This window comes from Homarus americanus, unplaced genomic scaffold (genome assembly GCF_018991925.1).
Source record: "Homarus americanus isolate GMGI-L3 unplaced genomic scaffold, GMGI_Hamer_2.0 scaffold5589, whole genome shotgun sequence".
Taxonomy (NCBI): Eukaryota; Metazoa; Arthropoda; class Malacostraca; order Decapoda; family Nephropidae; genus Homarus; species Homarus americanus.
Genome location: NW_024736650.1, coordinates 6,860,806 through 6,877,989, shown reverse-complemented (window position 1 = coordinate 6,877,989; position 17,184 = coordinate 6,860,806). Strand labels below are relative to the sequence as shown.

At 40.6% G+C, this 17,184-nt stretch overlaps 1 protein-coding gene across 6 annotated transcripts in view; it reads left to right on the top strand.

Moving 5' to 3' along the window:
• LOC121872325 overlaps nt 1-17,184 on the top strand; it is a 38,225-nt gene that overhangs the window by 5,720 nt on the left and 15,321 nt on the right. For 5 of the 6 annotated variants that reach the window (XR_006090067.1, XM_042375047.1, XM_042375046.1 and 2 more), the window contains exons 2-7: nt 3,057-3,161; nt 4,809-9,301; nt 10,820-10,955; nt 11,963-13,119; nt 14,424-14,613; nt 16,582-16,830. Coding sequence is in view for 5 of the 6 variants with exons in the window: in XM_042375047.1 (XP_042230981.1) it covers nt 4,881-9,301; nt 10,820-10,955; nt 11,963-13,119; nt 14,424-14,613; nt 16,582-16,830 (6,153 nt within the window). In the remaining variant the exon portion in view is untranslated. Of the gene's footprint in view, nt 1-3,056; nt 3,162-4,808; nt 9,302-10,819; nt 10,956-11,962; nt 13,135-14,423; nt 14,614-16,581; nt 16,831-17,184 lie in introns of those variants that run through there. The other variant, XM_042375050.1, reaches the window with a different exon arrangement.

The window sequence follows — 17,184 nt, the reverse complement described above, 5'->3', positions numbered from 1 at the left end:
ATCCTAGTGGTAATCAACGAAGAAGGAATCAAAAAATATTATGTGTCATCAGTCTGCTTATACAGTAGTTGTATATTGGTCGTCTGTCGAGGACTGGGTAATGATGCTTAAGGTACACCTATATTGTACAGTGCAGTATACGTGTAGTGTAAGAACGTAACAGGCGCAGGGTATATAGGTGATCTTTTTTAATTATCCATTAGTTATTAAGGCCGAATTTAATATTTAGGAGTGTCACTATTGTTTTTGAGCTCAAGTTTCACAGTTGTCTGCCGCCCGCGGTTTGCACTATATCTTGCTCATTCGACACTGTCTGTAGTGGAAGGAAACTTGTACTTAAAGATGATAAAGAACACATTAATTAAGGCGAGGTGAGGGTAGGTTCAGTATGTTATGTTAACGTAACATGATACTCGTATTACTAAACCATGCCTGGTCATGCTGAACACATATCCAGTACGGTATTCTGGCAGCTTGTAAACAAGCAACAGTTAAGGCCAGAACATACTTTACGTACGGTTTGGTAGTAGTAGTTATGTTCCTGTTCTGGTTGTATCTGATTATGTAAATATATAATCAGGTAGCAGAATTTTACTTACTGACTCTAATTTGGTAGTACATACACAACCCTAAAATTTTACCCTCAAAATTATACAAAAAACGCTGAATAATTTAGTGTTACATATTACAAAATTTGGGGGCAAGAGTGAGGGAGGTTGTGGCGAGGGCGAGAACTGCTGACTCCAGCATTACCGTCTAGACGAGTGGTAGTTATGGCCAATATGTGGAATGATGCGTGGAGCCGCCCACCTGCCGCCATGGCCCTAGAGACAAGCGTGTGGGCGGAGGGGCAGCGCGCAGCCACCTGATGAATGATTGTGAAGCGGGAGGGGGAGCCGTGTCGTGCCCCGCCGATATTCATAAGGGAAGCTATGAATGAGTGGGTAAGGAGGGAAGTTGTTTGGTGGCCACCATTCATAAAGTGAGGCGTGAATGTTTTACAGTAGTGAGGGATGGTGAAGGATGGAGTCATTCACAGCGTGTGAATGTGAATGATTCAGTTGTGTGGGAAGGATGTTGAGGGCTGGGGCCATACATGTTGCTAGTGGGGCATGAATGTCGAGTGGGGGGGGGGGTGTATGTGGGACGGGGCATCACTCATGACGGTGTTATAAATGAGTGTCATGGCACACCTTCATCGCTTAGTAATAGATTCATGAACATAACGCCACATTTGTATATTCGTGATGATGATACACAATTATTGGGCCAGGATAATTTGAGCGATATTTTAGTATAATTATAGTGTAAGCAGGGCAAATCCTTAACCTTCATTATCCGTGAAGATGATACTATTTTTAAAGTCGCAATATATAATGCCTTCTGACACATTACTTCTCTAGACTTGATACTTGTGTTCACTCTTGAGTGCCGAGTATAATAAAGTTGCGTAAAATCCTTGTCAGGTTAAATGAGTCACCCCCTGTCAACCATCAGTGTCCCCCTCACTTGACCTTGAGCGCGAGTCACACACACACACACACACACACCGGGGGATCGGTGGAAGAAGCGGTACCGTTCTTGCCTCGCAAGCGAGATGTCACGGGTTCGATTCCCGGGCCGGTGGAAGTTGTTTGGATATACTTCCTAGCCCCCATTAGTCCCTGTTCACCTAGCAGTAAAGTAGGCACCTGGTGTAAGTCGAAAGTTGCGAATTCGTATTCAGGGACAAGTTGTTGGAGCTTCCAATAACTTGATGACATAAACCACTGACTCTTCAGGCTTCTACGCCCTTAACTCATGAGACATAAAGGCAAGCATGAACTTAGCATGCTTCCCTGTTGGGCACTGTAAACGCTTCTGCACTTCACCTTACACAAGGAAGTAGGGAGGTGCCCAATAAAAAAAAAAAAAAAAGTCTCTCTCTCGAGGATCACTTAGGCCAAACTGCCAAAACATTACCTCTTTCGACTAGCAAATCTGCCCTGGGAAAATAAAATGGGTGATAAATGGTAACCTGCAGGTGCTAATCATCACACACCAACCAGGCAATATCATTTTATATGGTTTTAGAGTAGATGACTGGAAGGGAATATTAGCAGACAGTGAAGTGAGGATACTTTGCCAGCAGGGGGCACGAACGTAATACTGTACTGTACAATATTTCAATTTTGAGACTGGAACATAGCTTCTTTTACTGGGTGGTAAGTAACAGTATATACATATAACGATAGACACACACATTACAAAACTAGGGCTCGGATACTCGGGATTTTGACGACACTGCCTATCCTGGTGATATGTGTGGATGCTGACTTTTTTCTCCACTTGATTCTTTACCAACAAAGATAGCTAACCATACGTAGAAACCAAACATTGTTCGCATTACCAGGAACCTTGCATCAAAGGTCAGACGTCAAATGCCACTTTTTGCCCTCTGGCCCCCTGTGCTTGGAGGGTTATTTTCATAAACTAATTTTCTGTTTATCTGTTAGTCTCTCTGTCTTATTTTTTCTCTGTTTGATTCCTCCATGAGATAAGTAACCAAGATAACCATAAATATCCAGTAGTAGCCTCATAGACCATGCTCTCATATATATGCTGTTTGAAGGCGAAATATATTGGGATGCCTTGTAATTTGCACTTTTCCATAACCGAGAGGTTTCATTGGCCTGCGCATACCCATTTTTAATAACTAAGCACTTGTACCTTGTTTCTTGTAAGAGCCTTGAGTCCATGGCAGTTGAATGTAGGCACTTGCCTCCTTATCCGATGCAGCTGGCCATTGTTAGGAATTCCCCCAGTCAATCTAGCATCAGAATGACTACCTAGCGCCATGTGAGGCAGTAGAGTGCAGTGCCACCTATATTGTCTGTATCCATGTGTGCCACAGACTTTATCTTCAGTGTTCTGTATTCACACTGTTCCTTCTAGGCCATCAGACTTCTGGGATCCACTTCCATACTCATTTGTAATCTGTATACAAATATACCTGTATTCACGATGCTGCAAGCTATTTGTGTGGTAAGATATTCATACTGGGATTTATGTTACAGATTGAGGCAGAGGCCATGGTGATGACCAGCTGTTGCCCCTGCATTTCCACTGCTGCTGCTGCTGCTGCCGCCACCGCTGCTGCTGCTGTTGCTACTGCTGCCATGGTCAGTCTCGTGCATTACCACCACATAATCCATTATATCCTAATTATATGCACACCTGCAGCTCCACCACTACACCCAAGTCTAGTATACACCTACAGCTTTACTACACCCAAGTCTAGTGTACACCTGCACCTTTACTACACCCAAGTCTAGTGTACACCTACAGCTTTACTACACCCAAGTCTAGTGTACACCTGCAGCCTCACCCCTACACCCAAGTCTTGTGTACACCTACAGCTTCACCACTACACCCAAGGCTTGTGTACACTTACACCTTGACTGCCACTAAAATATTCATGTGGTGTTAATCTCTCTTGGTAGATAACAATGTATGTTTTTGCTCTTTCTCATTGATAATGTATCCTAGTTCCTCTATTTCATAGGAAAATTAGTTTGAATTGTATTAACATCTGTATTGTCATCATCAGGAACACTATTTGGCTTTAAAACAGCGAGTAAGCATTAACGACACTGAATCCAATTGGGATAACGTCACTAGTGGAGTACCCCAAGGCTCAGTACTTGGACCATTACTATTTATTTTATACATAAGTGACAGATATGGGCTTAGACAGCAACATAAGTAATTTTGCTGATGCCACTAAAATAGGGCATGTAATTAAATCTGACCAGGACTCCACAAAACTATAGGAAGATCAAAACAAATTTTTTGCATGGTCTGAAAAATAGCAGATGAAATTTGATGTGGACAAATGTAAAGTGCTTAGTCTAGGAAATGCAAACAGAGAAACCAGATATCAGATGAACAACGTTGTTAAAGAGAAAACCAACTTCACAGTTGGTTTTCTCTTTAACAACGTTAAAGGAATCTTAAACCAAGTAAACAATGTGTATTTGCTCGAAACAAGACTAACAAAGTACTTAGGTTCATACAAAGGAGTGTTAGTTACAAGACTAGCGAGGTCATCCTAAAACTATATCATGCGCTTGTGAGACCTCACTTGGATTACACAGTTCATTTCTGTTCACCGTACTACAGAATGGATATAGAATCCCTCGAAAGAATTCAGAGGAGAATGACAAGACTAATCCTGGGCATTTGGAACTTTGAGTACAGAGACAGGTTAAAGCATCTGAATTTGCGCTCCCTCAAGAGACGTATGCTGAGGGGCGATATGATTCAGGTGTATAAATGTAAGTCAGGGCTAAACAAAGGTGATATAACAAAGGTACTCAAACTATCCAACCAGGATGGAACTCGTAGCAATGGTTTTAAATTAGACAAATTTAGACTTAGGCACGAGATAGGTAAACATTGGTTGTAAATAGAGAAATGGATGAGTGGAACAAGTTACCAAACATCATCATTAACTCGAATATGCTGGATAGCTTCAAACGTAAGTTGGATGGATATATGAGCGATAGGGGTTAGGTGTAAATGGGACTACCCAGTATGGGCCAATAGACCTGCTGCAGTTTTCTCCATTCTTATGTTCTTATGGATTACATGAAGATTTAGACACATCAGTTTATTTCACCTGATGATTAGACTAACTTAAACTAGCCTCTCCTCCTCAGGCAGTGTTAGGGTGTTGAATCATCAGGTGGAATCAGTTGGGTTGTCTAGCTATCAGGTGATCACTTTTTGTTTTACTTCCTGATGTTGAAACACTTCCTCCATTACAGATGAATTTTAGCCTGCTCGAAAATACCATGGAGCCGTAAGATGAGAGAGATGCCGAGGATTGTGTCTTCTGCATGCGTCTCATGGGTGTGATCACGTGCACGTCCCCCATGAACCCTACAGGCAATGTCACCTATACACACAAAAAGTTCAAACGGGCCCAAATTGAGGCCTGTGACACTGTGGAAAAACAGCAGCTGCATCAAGAAGAGACTGGAAAGAATGGGAAGACCGAAACTTTGGCAATTCCTACAAAAGCCTCGATAGTATCAATAGAAGGAACTCCCTCTCCTATCAATGGAATTTTGTCCTCTCAAACACCAAATCACATTTCTGGACATACTGGTCATTTTCCTCTGGAATCTGATGATGGTAAGAAAAAGAATAGTGGTAACAATGGTGGGAAGTACAAATGTAAGTATTGTGGAGTGGGATGTGCCAAGCCCTCAGTGTTGGATAAACACATCCGCACACACACCAATGAGCGGCCTTATAGCTGCGACCAATGTTGTGTAGCCTTTAAAACCAAAAGCAACTACTTGAAGCACACTAGATCCCGAGCTCATGCCCTTAGATGTGATGGTGGGTTACAAGAAGGCAGTGATGGAACAATAGAATCTAGTGACAACCTCGATGTTGATGGAGATGAAGGCTCTAGATGCCCCAGTCGAGAAGATGGCCAACAGTGCCAACCTGCTGACTTTACTGTGGCTCATATGTCTGCTAGGGATCAACAGGTTGATTATACAAGCACATCAGAGGCCACAAGGTTATATCATGAAGAGTCTGGGAAAGATCGAGGAAATTTTATATACAAACCTAAATTTCGTGTCCGTGCTCAGTATTCCCTTCAGGAAGAAAGTATATCTAAGGGACTCTCACCGCCCATCCAAAGACAGCAGTCAACCCCACCTCAGGATGTCACTACATTTGACAGTAATACCATCAACTCATCAACATATCAGATCCATGCTGCCTCCAATCCCAACCATCCCAGTCAAGGTGCTCACTCCAGTCCCAGTTCTCATTCCCCAGGCCCTGCCAATGCCTCCAAGCAGTGCTTTCCTCCAATTGAAATTCGGGCTGGAAATAGAAAAGATGAAGGAACAATGTCTGGTCAGCGTAACTCTGTAGTAATCTCTCAGACTACAAGCCCACTTTGGAAAGGTATGAAGTCTCCAAGTCCAGAGTTAGTAGGACAACATATCACTAAACTGATTGTTGAAAACCAAGCCATTGTGGAGACCCACAATCCACTGTGGTCACGACGTTACCGGCGTCAATCCAGTCTTGGCTCTTCATCAAGTGAGAGTGATGGGTCAGGCAGTGGTAAAAGTCGGAGATATAGTCTTGCAGATACAGGCATAAAAAATTCTAAACCTACTACTACTGGTCCCCCTCCTGCAGGTTCAGGTCCTACACAGCCCCTTCCTCGAGAACGAAGGCATTCCATCAATGCTGAGGCTATAATGGTTGAACCACAGTCTTCGTACAGCCCCAGTCTTCCACCCAACCCACACCTGCCTCTTGCTCAGCCCACAGTCACCCCCATCAGTGCTTCCAAACCTTCCATATCATCACAAGGACTTACTACCTCTTATTCTCAGCCTGCACCTGCCTTCACTGCCTCTCATGTGACTATGGTGGACTTCAGTTTGACAGATGGAGCACGCAAGAGGTGCATCTCTGAGGGCCCCAGTGTTGTGCGAGACTTGTCCAAAAGTCGAGTAATGCCACATGATGATCCAGCTCTTCTGCGTCAGCATCCACAAAATCCGGAGGGCTCTGTTATAAAAAACCTTCTTTTAACTGCTCGTGCTGGTATTACTGGTGCCATTGATTTAAACCTAGAGAGACAAGAGCGTGCAAGGATTGCCAATCAAGTCGTTTCCCATGGGGAAATTGGACCATACACATGTTTGCGATGCAGAATCCCTTGTCGAAGTCCTGAGGAATTAGAAATTCATATCCGACATTACTGTGGACAGAGACCAGGAAGTGAAAGAGGTACCCCAGATTCTACTAAAAGTGGTGATGGGGGAAGATGGCCTGGAGAGCAAGATGTAGCTTTAGATCTACAAAAAAAGCCTGAGTACATGGACCAACATGACCGTGAGCGTTCATCATCAAGAGGATCATCAACTGGGGAAACTATACATAGGCGAGGCTCAGAGGAAGATTCAAGATATCATTTAGATATGTCACCAAAGGTATATAGAAGTAAATCAGCTCCAGATGGGTCTTTACCGCCTACAAAGAAAAGAAAAATGTCTGACATTGAGATCACGTCACACGATAGATCAATGTTTCTTTCACCAAATTTTTCTTCTAAGGGGCAAGGAGGAATGAAGTCTGAATCTGGGCTAAAGATTATGGATGATATGAACAAACAAAATAAACTCAATAACCACCAACTGTTTGGTGGTGAGGTTCAAATCTGTGATGGTAATGAGTTGAAAACCATGAGAATAGACCCCAGCCAGCAATCAAGCCCAGGTTTAGATATCTGCATTCCACCACAACAGTTGGGAGGCAGAGTATCAAAGCCAGAAGTGTCTGCCCCAACTTCAGTGGTGATGACCATTGCCAAGTCTGGCCTCAACTCTGGGGGAACAATGGTCCAGGTAGAAAACCAAATCAGCACATCTTCTACCAAAACTGTTCCAAGCGTAGTGAGCTCATCAATGAATCGTGAACAGTCTGTTCTTTTACAAAATGTACCAAAGGCAGCTCATCCCCCAAATATGTACAATGAAGCTAACCAGTTTGCATTTTCTCCTTCATTTCTACAGTATGCACCTCACCTTCAGCTTCCCAACTTGGCCATCCCTGGGATTCCTACTCCAGACTTAGGGGGTTTATCATTTTCAACTTATCCTCCTCGCATCCCTGGTCAAACATTTCTTCATGGACAGACTTCCCTTATGCAGGGGATTTTAGGAAATCACAAACAAAACACTGTTAGATCCCCAGTAGTTTCATCTAGGGTCTCCCCTGGTGGCTTTGCAGTGAGTGCAGCAGGAGGTTCGTCAGGTTCATCCAGTGTTATGCATGGAGGTTCAAATGATATTCGTATAGGAGACAGCACTGGAGCACCAAAAAACCTTTTAGTTAAAGACAAGGAGAAAGAGCACCAGAAAACTCCCAGTAAGTTACCCCCTGCTGGCTATCCTGCTCTTATACCTGTTGGAGATGAAAAGGTGCCATATGTCCCTGGGATCCCAGGACCTTATTCACAAGGCAGTGTGTTGCAGTCTCACCCTCCTACTGCTCAGAGAAGTCCCATGACGGCTTTCACTCCTGTTACATCATCTATAACCTCAAGTGCACCTCTCACATCAATTCCATCACTTCCAGCATTAATGAGTACTGCTAGGGAGAAAAACCTCACAATACCAAAATACAGAGAGGCAACCAGAGAACCTCCAAGAAGTCCCGTGAGGGAGCACAGTCAGTCCTTAAATGTGGTAAAACTCCCTCATCGTTTATCACCAAGAATGTCTTCAGTCATCGGTAAAGTTCCTGAACGAACAGTTAATCCAGAAATAAGAATTCATCCGGCGAAACCGGAGTCAGTAAGTCAAGAAAAGAAAACCTCTGAAAAGTTTTTGGTTCCGGTTGAAGAATCAAACTATGAAAACTGTTCCAAGGAGGAATCTTCTGACTCAGAAGACTTCCTTCCACCACGGAAACGGCCAGATTTCCTGGCCCTGAAGCCTCAACAATTTATGCCCAAATCTTCTCTTGCCTTGATTGGTACAACTTTAGTTAGCCCTGATACTCCACGACCCAAAAAAAGTTGTGTACAGATGCTGTTAAATGGGTCAGCTTATACTTATTTAGGGCACAAAGTTTCTACAAAGTCTTATTTTTGTTGTATCTACAGACAGCAGCCCATGTATGTACCCCAATCAACTGATCCTAAGCTATCTATGTATTCTAACTGGCAGATTAGAAAACCAGCGGAAGACAATCCTTTCAAGTTAACACCGTATCAGGGAATGGGATTATATGAATCGCGGAAGTATGATCGTGCATATACTATTGCAAAACCCAAAGAATTAAATTTAATTCAAACTCATTCATCATATTGGACGTTTAAGGAAGAAAAAGAAAAGAATAAGGAAAAGGAAGACATTGTGAAGGATGAAGAGAAAATGGATATTAAAAGCGAAGAGTCGTGTACAAAAGTGTCTGAACAAAGTGTCTCAGAAGGAAGTGGATCAATAAAACGAGAGTCTGAGGACGATAGTCGAGACTCTTATAAGACGAATGATGAGGCAGGGAGATCAGATAGTGGCTCAGTCAAGCGTGTAAAAATTTTTGAAGGAGGTTTCAAGAGCAGTGAAGACTACACATATGTCAGGGGTCGTGGCCGAGGGAACTACGTGTGTGAAACTTGTGGAATTCGCTGTAAGAAACCATCTATGTTAAAGAAGCACATCCGTACACACACAGATCTCCGCCCATATGCTTGTGGTCACTGTACTTTCAGGTAAGTGTGATATCGGTTACTAATACCTGTAGCAATACAGTAATCAGTATGGTTACTATGCAAAGATTCAATTTGATTTTTGTGTAAATTGGTTTTCTTTGTAGACCAGAGACTATGATACTGTACTATTCAGTACAGTATATGAAATTGCTATTGATGCATCTACTATTGTGAAATAAGAACAGTGTAATATAACCACACATAACCTGTCCTACTTATTACACAGTCATAACAGTAAGTTAGATCCAGTAACATCAGTGTACTGAAATAAGTCAGAAACTCTATATTGTATATATACTGTACTATTAGTATGAATACTGTACATAACATAGTACAGTACTGTATATAAAGCATCACCTAAAGCAGGGGTGTAAGTGCCAATCTGATGTTTTGAGGTACTGTATCGGCAATTTTCTAGAGTTTGTAGCCCTGTGAGGACTAGGAAATTATTTTCAAGCCTAGCTATCACAGGCTTCGAGCAAGCTAGGGGTGTAAGATGTATGCTTATTGATGGAAAATTTATATAGAATTTGGGAATACCCTTATCTTAAATTCACACATTTAACTCTTGTGCTCCTACTTTAGGTGGCGCCTCATATCAATCAATAAATCAGAGTACCGTCCTCGTATCTGAGGATTGGCGACCACAGTCCCCCACTAAACGTTACAGAGATGTGAATAAGAACAAATTCAGTTAAAGCATGTTATAATGATCATTTATTGCTCAAAAAGATGTTTGATTCTATATACAGTATACAATTAAATTACTATCAAAGTGGTACTGTATGCCATTAACTTATTTTATTACATGTTGTTACTGAGATATGGTTTAATATCTATTCTATTTTTTTCCTTTAGAACCTCAGAATTCTGGAAATTAGTTATCCAAAAGTTTTGAAAACGTGGTCCCAAGTGCTGCCTCATTAGGTGTTAGTTTATACTGCACACTGCTCTTTTCCCTTTGATGTGGCCAATAGCACTTATTTTCTTGTTTTTCCATTTGAGAAGTTGTCTCTTATGTTGGCTTTTCTGACTGTCAAAAGTACAAAACTTTAGAAAATCTTCAAAAAATTTGTATGAATATACTATACTACAGTACATACTTCATACTCTAAAGTTTCAAATACCAGTGGGAAGCTAAAAACACTTGCAAGACAATTTTAGGTGTTAGATTAGCCATTAGATTAGTGATGTCACTTGCCACTTATTTGTGCAAGAATATGTGATTTGATTATTGGAATGAGGGTTAACTCAGGAAGTGCAAATGATGGGAAATTAGAGATAAACAGGGGAAAATACCAACACAAAATAGTCAATAAAAATTAGAAAATGTAGGGGATTGATATGAATGATGCCTGAGAGACATTATAACTAGATTTGTATGGGTTACCAGCTGCTACCGAGAATGTGGCATCAAAAAGTAATTGTTGATGTACTTTTGACTCAGTTGATAATGTACTGTGCTGTGCTGTACTTCTCATGTTTCTGTACTTTACATTAATTACACGTTTATTACAGTTTCAAGACGAAGGGAAACCTGACAAAACACCTAAGATCAAAGGCTCATTACAAGCGGTGTGTGGAGATGGGCATTGATCCCGTCCCTACTGTGGTTGATGAAAGTCACGTCAATGAAGAAGCTCTCGCTTTGCAGGTATATTTGCATGGCTTTGCTCTATATACCTATGAGCCGAGGTATTATATCCAGAATTATCAGCTGAGCATCGTCCTGAGCGAAATTTCAGAGGATTTGGCAACAGTAATATTCATTGACCTGTCCATGTACATTTTAGGTTATGCTCGGTAACATTTACAGACTGATTTCAGTTTGCTGTGAAAGTGTATTATGACAATTTCATTGCTTGGAATTTCTGGGTATGATTGTATCCCAAGTAATTTTATCGTAGGGTAGATTGTGCCCAGTCCACAGGGTTATGTTGCAACAGTATTGTACTGTACCTTATCTTAAATTGTAAACCTGTTTTTGTATGTTGAAAAGAGGGTTAAGTTCCATTGTCCCAAAGTATTACCCTAAAATTCATTTGAATACTCGGTACAGTACAGGACTGCATATTTATTTTCACACGATACAATTAAGTGCCATAGCCTTTCCAAAGGGGTCTGATTAGCTCATGGGTTGACTGGGTCCCAATTTAATGACACATGAAGATAAAGAGTTCATTCTTCATTTTCCATTGAAATGAGTTTCAGTAGACATGAGGCACAGGGGAACTAGGACCATTTTCCAGTGATAATAGGTATTGGATATGTTGCCAAATCGACCTTAAGCCCTAATAGGCTCCAAAGTTAATAGTATATTAACAGTAAAGCTCAATCTTCATTTTCCATTAGAATTAGGTCTATTAGGGAACAAATTAGGAATATTAGATACCAAGACTATGCGGTAGATGCATCGGGTTGACCTATGGGTTCCATGTGTATTAACTGAGTCTATCTTGAGTGTAAGTCACATTGTTAGGGTGTTTCATCATGTGTGCCTCCCATAACCCATCATAGAGTAAATAATAAATTCCAAGTGAGTTTTAAAACTTTTCATGTCCTGTTTTAATTTGTGACAATAATCTTATCCATTTGGGGATGTGAATATAAATATTGAATGTGGATACAATTCATTTATATTTATAATTTTTGTTTCTTTAGGGGAAGATGGAACAAGAAGACAGACTTGACAACATTGATTGTGATGATGATGATGATGAAGATGACGATGATGATGATGATGATGATGATGAAGAGGATGATGATGACCCAATGGGTGAAAACCAAGTTGAAGATGCACTTAGTATACAAAACCAGCATAGGGATAGTGGTTATCAGGAAAGAGAAAACAAAAAGGTTGAAGTAACAGAGGAATTGAAAGATTGCCACCCTGAGCCTGTTGCTGCAGTATCACGGTCTGGTGTATTAGTCATGCAACCAACGAGTCGTAACTGTTCTGGTAGTCCAAAGGAAGTTACGGTTCAGAAAGTTACCAATAATGTAGAGTCATCACGAGATTCACCCATGGATTTAAGTGTTAAGAAAACAATGGCTGTAAATTTTATCACTGTAATAGACAAAACTTCCACACCAAAAAAATCAATTCCCAGAAGACCAAGTTTTTTACCACTAATGAGCACTGGGAGTAAGCCATCTATTACAGACCTCAGATCTCCAGTTGGCAGTTTGGCATCTCCTGGCACTCAATCAACACCCATCAGGGAACACCCTTCAGAAATTTTGTCACCGGTGACAGAATCGTCAACCCTTCTTAAGACAATTTATAATACAACTGAGAGAGCCTCGCATGTTTCCTTTGAGAAGCAAAGTATTGTTCCTGACCCAACAAAGGAAAATGGTTGCAGTAGTTCAATGTTGCAAGCATACCTAAAAGAGCGTGCTATGTTAGACACTACAATAAAGAGACAACAGTATAAAGACTCGTCCTCAGATACTTCACCAGATTCTCCACATAGTAGTTTAGCATCTGCATCTATTTCATCAGGATCAAGTGCAGTAGAGAGTGTTGAAACATTAAGCAAGCCAGAAAGTACAAGTGATGGTGAAAAATCAGAAAAAGAAAGTAAAAAAGAAGGAAAACAAGAAGATGCTTCTGGTGGCATTAGTGATGAACAGAGTCCTCTTTCAATGCCATCTTCTTCAGGCAGTTGCAGCACCATCACCTCCAGTGCCCTTCAGTCTACCACTTCACGAATGCCAACACCACCCGCTAACCTGACTGTAATGAACAGTGGCGGCATGGACACCAAAACTTCCTTCCTTGTGCCCAGTGGAGTTGTTCCCTCTTCTCTCAACAGGTGAACTTGGATTATGTTAGTTTAACTCTTATTATTCACTGCTTTGGCTCTATCTAAAATGTTATTCTTCTTGTCCTTTTGTATTGTAACCATTTATCATTTTTTTCCAATCATTTATATTACAAGGTATAGTTTGTATGCGTGTGTGTGTGTGTATAGTTGTGCATGGATGTGTGGTGCTTATGTGCAGTTTGTTATAGGAAATAAAAATAATTATTATTATGTGCTTGTGAAAGAAAGATTTTAAAATATAAACTTTTCTTATATAATCCCTCTGGTAATCATTGCTGTAAAGATGGACAGTACAGTCATCTTGGTTAGTCATTTTGATTTTTTATAAATGGTAAGTGCAAGTTAAGGATGTGGTCATGTACATACTGGTTTTTAGATATCAATGACTCATTGCTAGGATTATAAACATTATTTGAGCTTTGTGATAATATTCAGCTGGAAACATTAATAATGAAGCGTTAAGGAAAATAACATTATGATTTTGCTACTGAATAAAGAATTGAACAGTTTGATAATTGCTGGACATTAAGTGTTTCCAATTAAATTGATGTAACACATATGATGAGGTACTCAGAAGAGCAATTGAATGTGAATTAAGAAGAAAGACTGAAGACTGTACTGTTTGAGACTGTGGTCTGTAACTGGAAAAATGGTACAATAATGGATTTTTTTTCTATTTCTAACCTTTTCCTCTTATTGTACAGTGGCCAGAAAGAAGTACATAGGCATGCATACACAGACAAATAGACATATTTTTTTCCTTCCATTTATTGTCATTCATTCTTACTAATGAAAAAAAATTATTCAGTTATGATATTTCTTTCCATAATTTGATCTCCAAATCTGATATGTCCTTGTTTCACATGTAATAAATACCTATGGAAGACTTTGTGCTAAAATATCTAGAATAGTGAATATAGAAACAAGATTTATGAATTAAAACAGGTACTGTATAGTGAGTGTAGGGGTGTCTCCTCCCTCAGGTAATATTTAATTGTAATATCTGTACTGTATTAGGTCTTTGGGGCTTGAGGATTAGATTTAAAATGTAATGGGGTTTGAAAATTGATCAGCCATTGAAAGGAAGGATGAGTTTTGGGAGTTCAGATACATTACTGAGAGAGAAATAAGGTAGAACAAGTCAAGGAGCCAGGGGGAGAGTGAGGCAAATTGCAGTCATTGTAAGGTGTTGGCCACACTTCAGGTGGAAGGGATGTGAAATTGGGATGAAAATTTGTATAGGGTATTATTGTATTGATATTAACCTGTAGCAAACCTTGGTGACTCAACAGGCTGGGGAATGATGATGGCAAGTGTAAATGCAGCATATGCCACAAAGAGTTCAATCGGCAGGCGCAGCTGAGCCTCCACATGAACATCCACTACATGGAAAGGCCATATCGGTGTGACTCTTGTGCAGTATCATTCAGAACTAATGGTCACCTCCAGAAGCATAAACGATCTGTTAGTCATTTTAATAAGGTAAGGTAGTGCACTCAATTCTATATAATATAGTGTGCTAAGGTTTCCTGAGGACAGTCTGATTCATTTTAGAGAAATTAGGAGTGACAAATTAATGGACACATTAATTAGTAAGGCAATATGAAAAAATTAACTGAATTACTTTGAGTTTGTCATATCTGGTAAGACACCTCATTTTTCTCTCTATCCATATTATGCCCTTCTTGTAATTGCCACAAAATTTAACCAAATCAGATATTGCTATTAACAAAACAGAGTAATTATATTGAAAAAGGTGCCTGATAACATTGCTGCATCTCAAAATTTTAAGCCAATTTGCATTAACAAATTAGTATAACAGCAAAGTAAAACTAACAGCTGTACTGTATGTTTGATAAAGAGCCTCAGACAGAGAGAGAACTGACTTATTACAACAGTCTCTCTCTCTCTCTCTCTCTCTCTCTCCTCTCTCTCTCTCTCTCTCTCTCTCTCTCTCTCTCTCTCTCTCTCTCTCTCTCTCTCTCTCTCTCTCTCTCTCTCTCTCTCTCTCTCTCTCTCTCTCTCTCTCTCTCTCTCTCTCTCTCTCTCTCTCTCTCTCTCTCTCTCTCTCTCTCTCTCTCTCTCTCTCTCTCTCTCTCTCTCTCTCTCTCTCTCTCTCTCTCTCTCTCTCTCTCTCTCTCTCTCTCTCTCTCTCTCTCTCTCTCTCTCTCTCTCTCTCTCTCTCTCTCTCTCTCTCTCTCTCTCTCTCTCTCTCTCTCTCTCTCTCTCTCTCTCTCTCTCTCTCTCTCTCTCTCTCTCTCTCTCTCTCTCTCTCTCTCTCTCTCTCTCTCTCTCTCTCTCTCTCTCTCTCTCTCTCTCTCTCTCTCTCTCTCTCTCTCTCTCTCTCTCTCTCTCTCTCTCTCTCTCTCTCTCTCTCTCTCTCTCTCTCTCTCTCTCTCTCTCTCTCTCTCTCTCTCTCTCTCTCTCTCTCTCTCTCTCTCTCTCTCTCTCTCTCTCTCTCTCTCTCTCTCTCTCTCTCTCTCTCTCTCTCTCTCTCTCTCTCTCTCTCTCTCTCTCTCTCTCTCTCTCTCTCTCTCTCTCTCTCTCTCTCTCTCTCTCTCTCTCTCTCTCTCTCTCTCTCTCTCTCTCTCTCTCTCTCTCTCTCTCTCTCTCTCTCTCTCTCTCTCTCTCTCTCTCTCTCTCTCTCTCTCTCTCTCTCTCTCTCTCTCTCTCTCTCTCTCTCTCTCTCTCTCTCTCTCTCTCTCTCTCTCTCTCTCTCTCTCTCTCTCTCTCTCTCTCTCTCTCTCTCTCTCTCTCTCTCTCTCTCTCTCTCTCTCTCTCTCTCTCTCTCTCTCTCTCTCTCTCTCTCTCTCTCTCTCTCTCTCTCTCTCTCTCTCTCTCTCTCCAGATACCATACATCTGTAAATTACTGAATTGTACTGAAACTTCTTGGGTACTTTGTGTGGGAGGTGTAATATGGCTAAGACAGTCAATAGATTAAGTTCTGGAGTGGGTGAAGAGAGGTGGTCTCAGATATTTTTACTATATTAGAAGGATGATGGAGGGTAAGATAACATGATGTGTAGAGGTGATAGCAGATGTGTTGGGTTGAGAGAGAAAACGTGTATCATGGTAAGAAAGGGTGGAGCAAAAATTAAGGAGAGAATGAGGGACTAGGAGAAGAGAAGGCAGAGATGTATCATGGTAGGGCAGTGTAGAGGTCCTTTTGTTGTGGTCACCCCATTTGAGGAAGCTTACCAGGGCAGTGAGGGGGCAGAGGTAAGATGAGAACAGCAGATGTATGGTAAATAAAAAAAAAAGTTATGAATATACAATATTTTGAGGAAAATTATTATTCTTAGGATTTATTTGTATATTTATCCCATAATCTTGTCTGTAATTGAAATCTATAGCTTGGTTAATGGCTCCCCAAGAGTGTATGGCAAAGTCAAAGTAGAAGACTACACTACAGATTTTTTTTTTTTTATACTGTACTGTATTATTTTACAGGTGAACATGAATATGACTTTTGGAACACCAAGTACAGACAATCCACGCCCCTTTAAGTGTCATGATTGCAAAATTGCTTTCCGAATTCATGGCCATCTAGCAAAACATCTGCGTTCAAAGATGCATATAATGAAGCTAGAGTGCCTTGGAAAACTTCCCTTCGGTACTTATGCTGAAATTGAACGATCTGGTGCTAATCTAAATGAAATTGATACCACAGATTGTGATAACTCCTTGGAAAGCTTGCAGGTGAGTGTCTGCAAGATTTATATAAAAGTCATTCATAGATTGATACCATTGGTAGCATTACAAAGGAGAATATGATTTTCAGAAAAGAGTTTCCTTCTCATATTTGACAGTCTTAAGCACCTTACCCATAATAATGTTACAAAGTAATCTGTCTTTCTTTTTAAAAATTAAAAGAATGATACCTGTACTATTGATTTTCTTTTTCAATCTTACATGACTGCTAATAACACTGCGATTTCTATAAACCAATGTGAACAAGTATGAGTAGATATTTCTACTTGTTTATCTAGCCCTTTCTTATCACTTTGTGCACTCTATATCGCTCTGTTTTGTCTCCCTCTTGTAGGTTTTTGC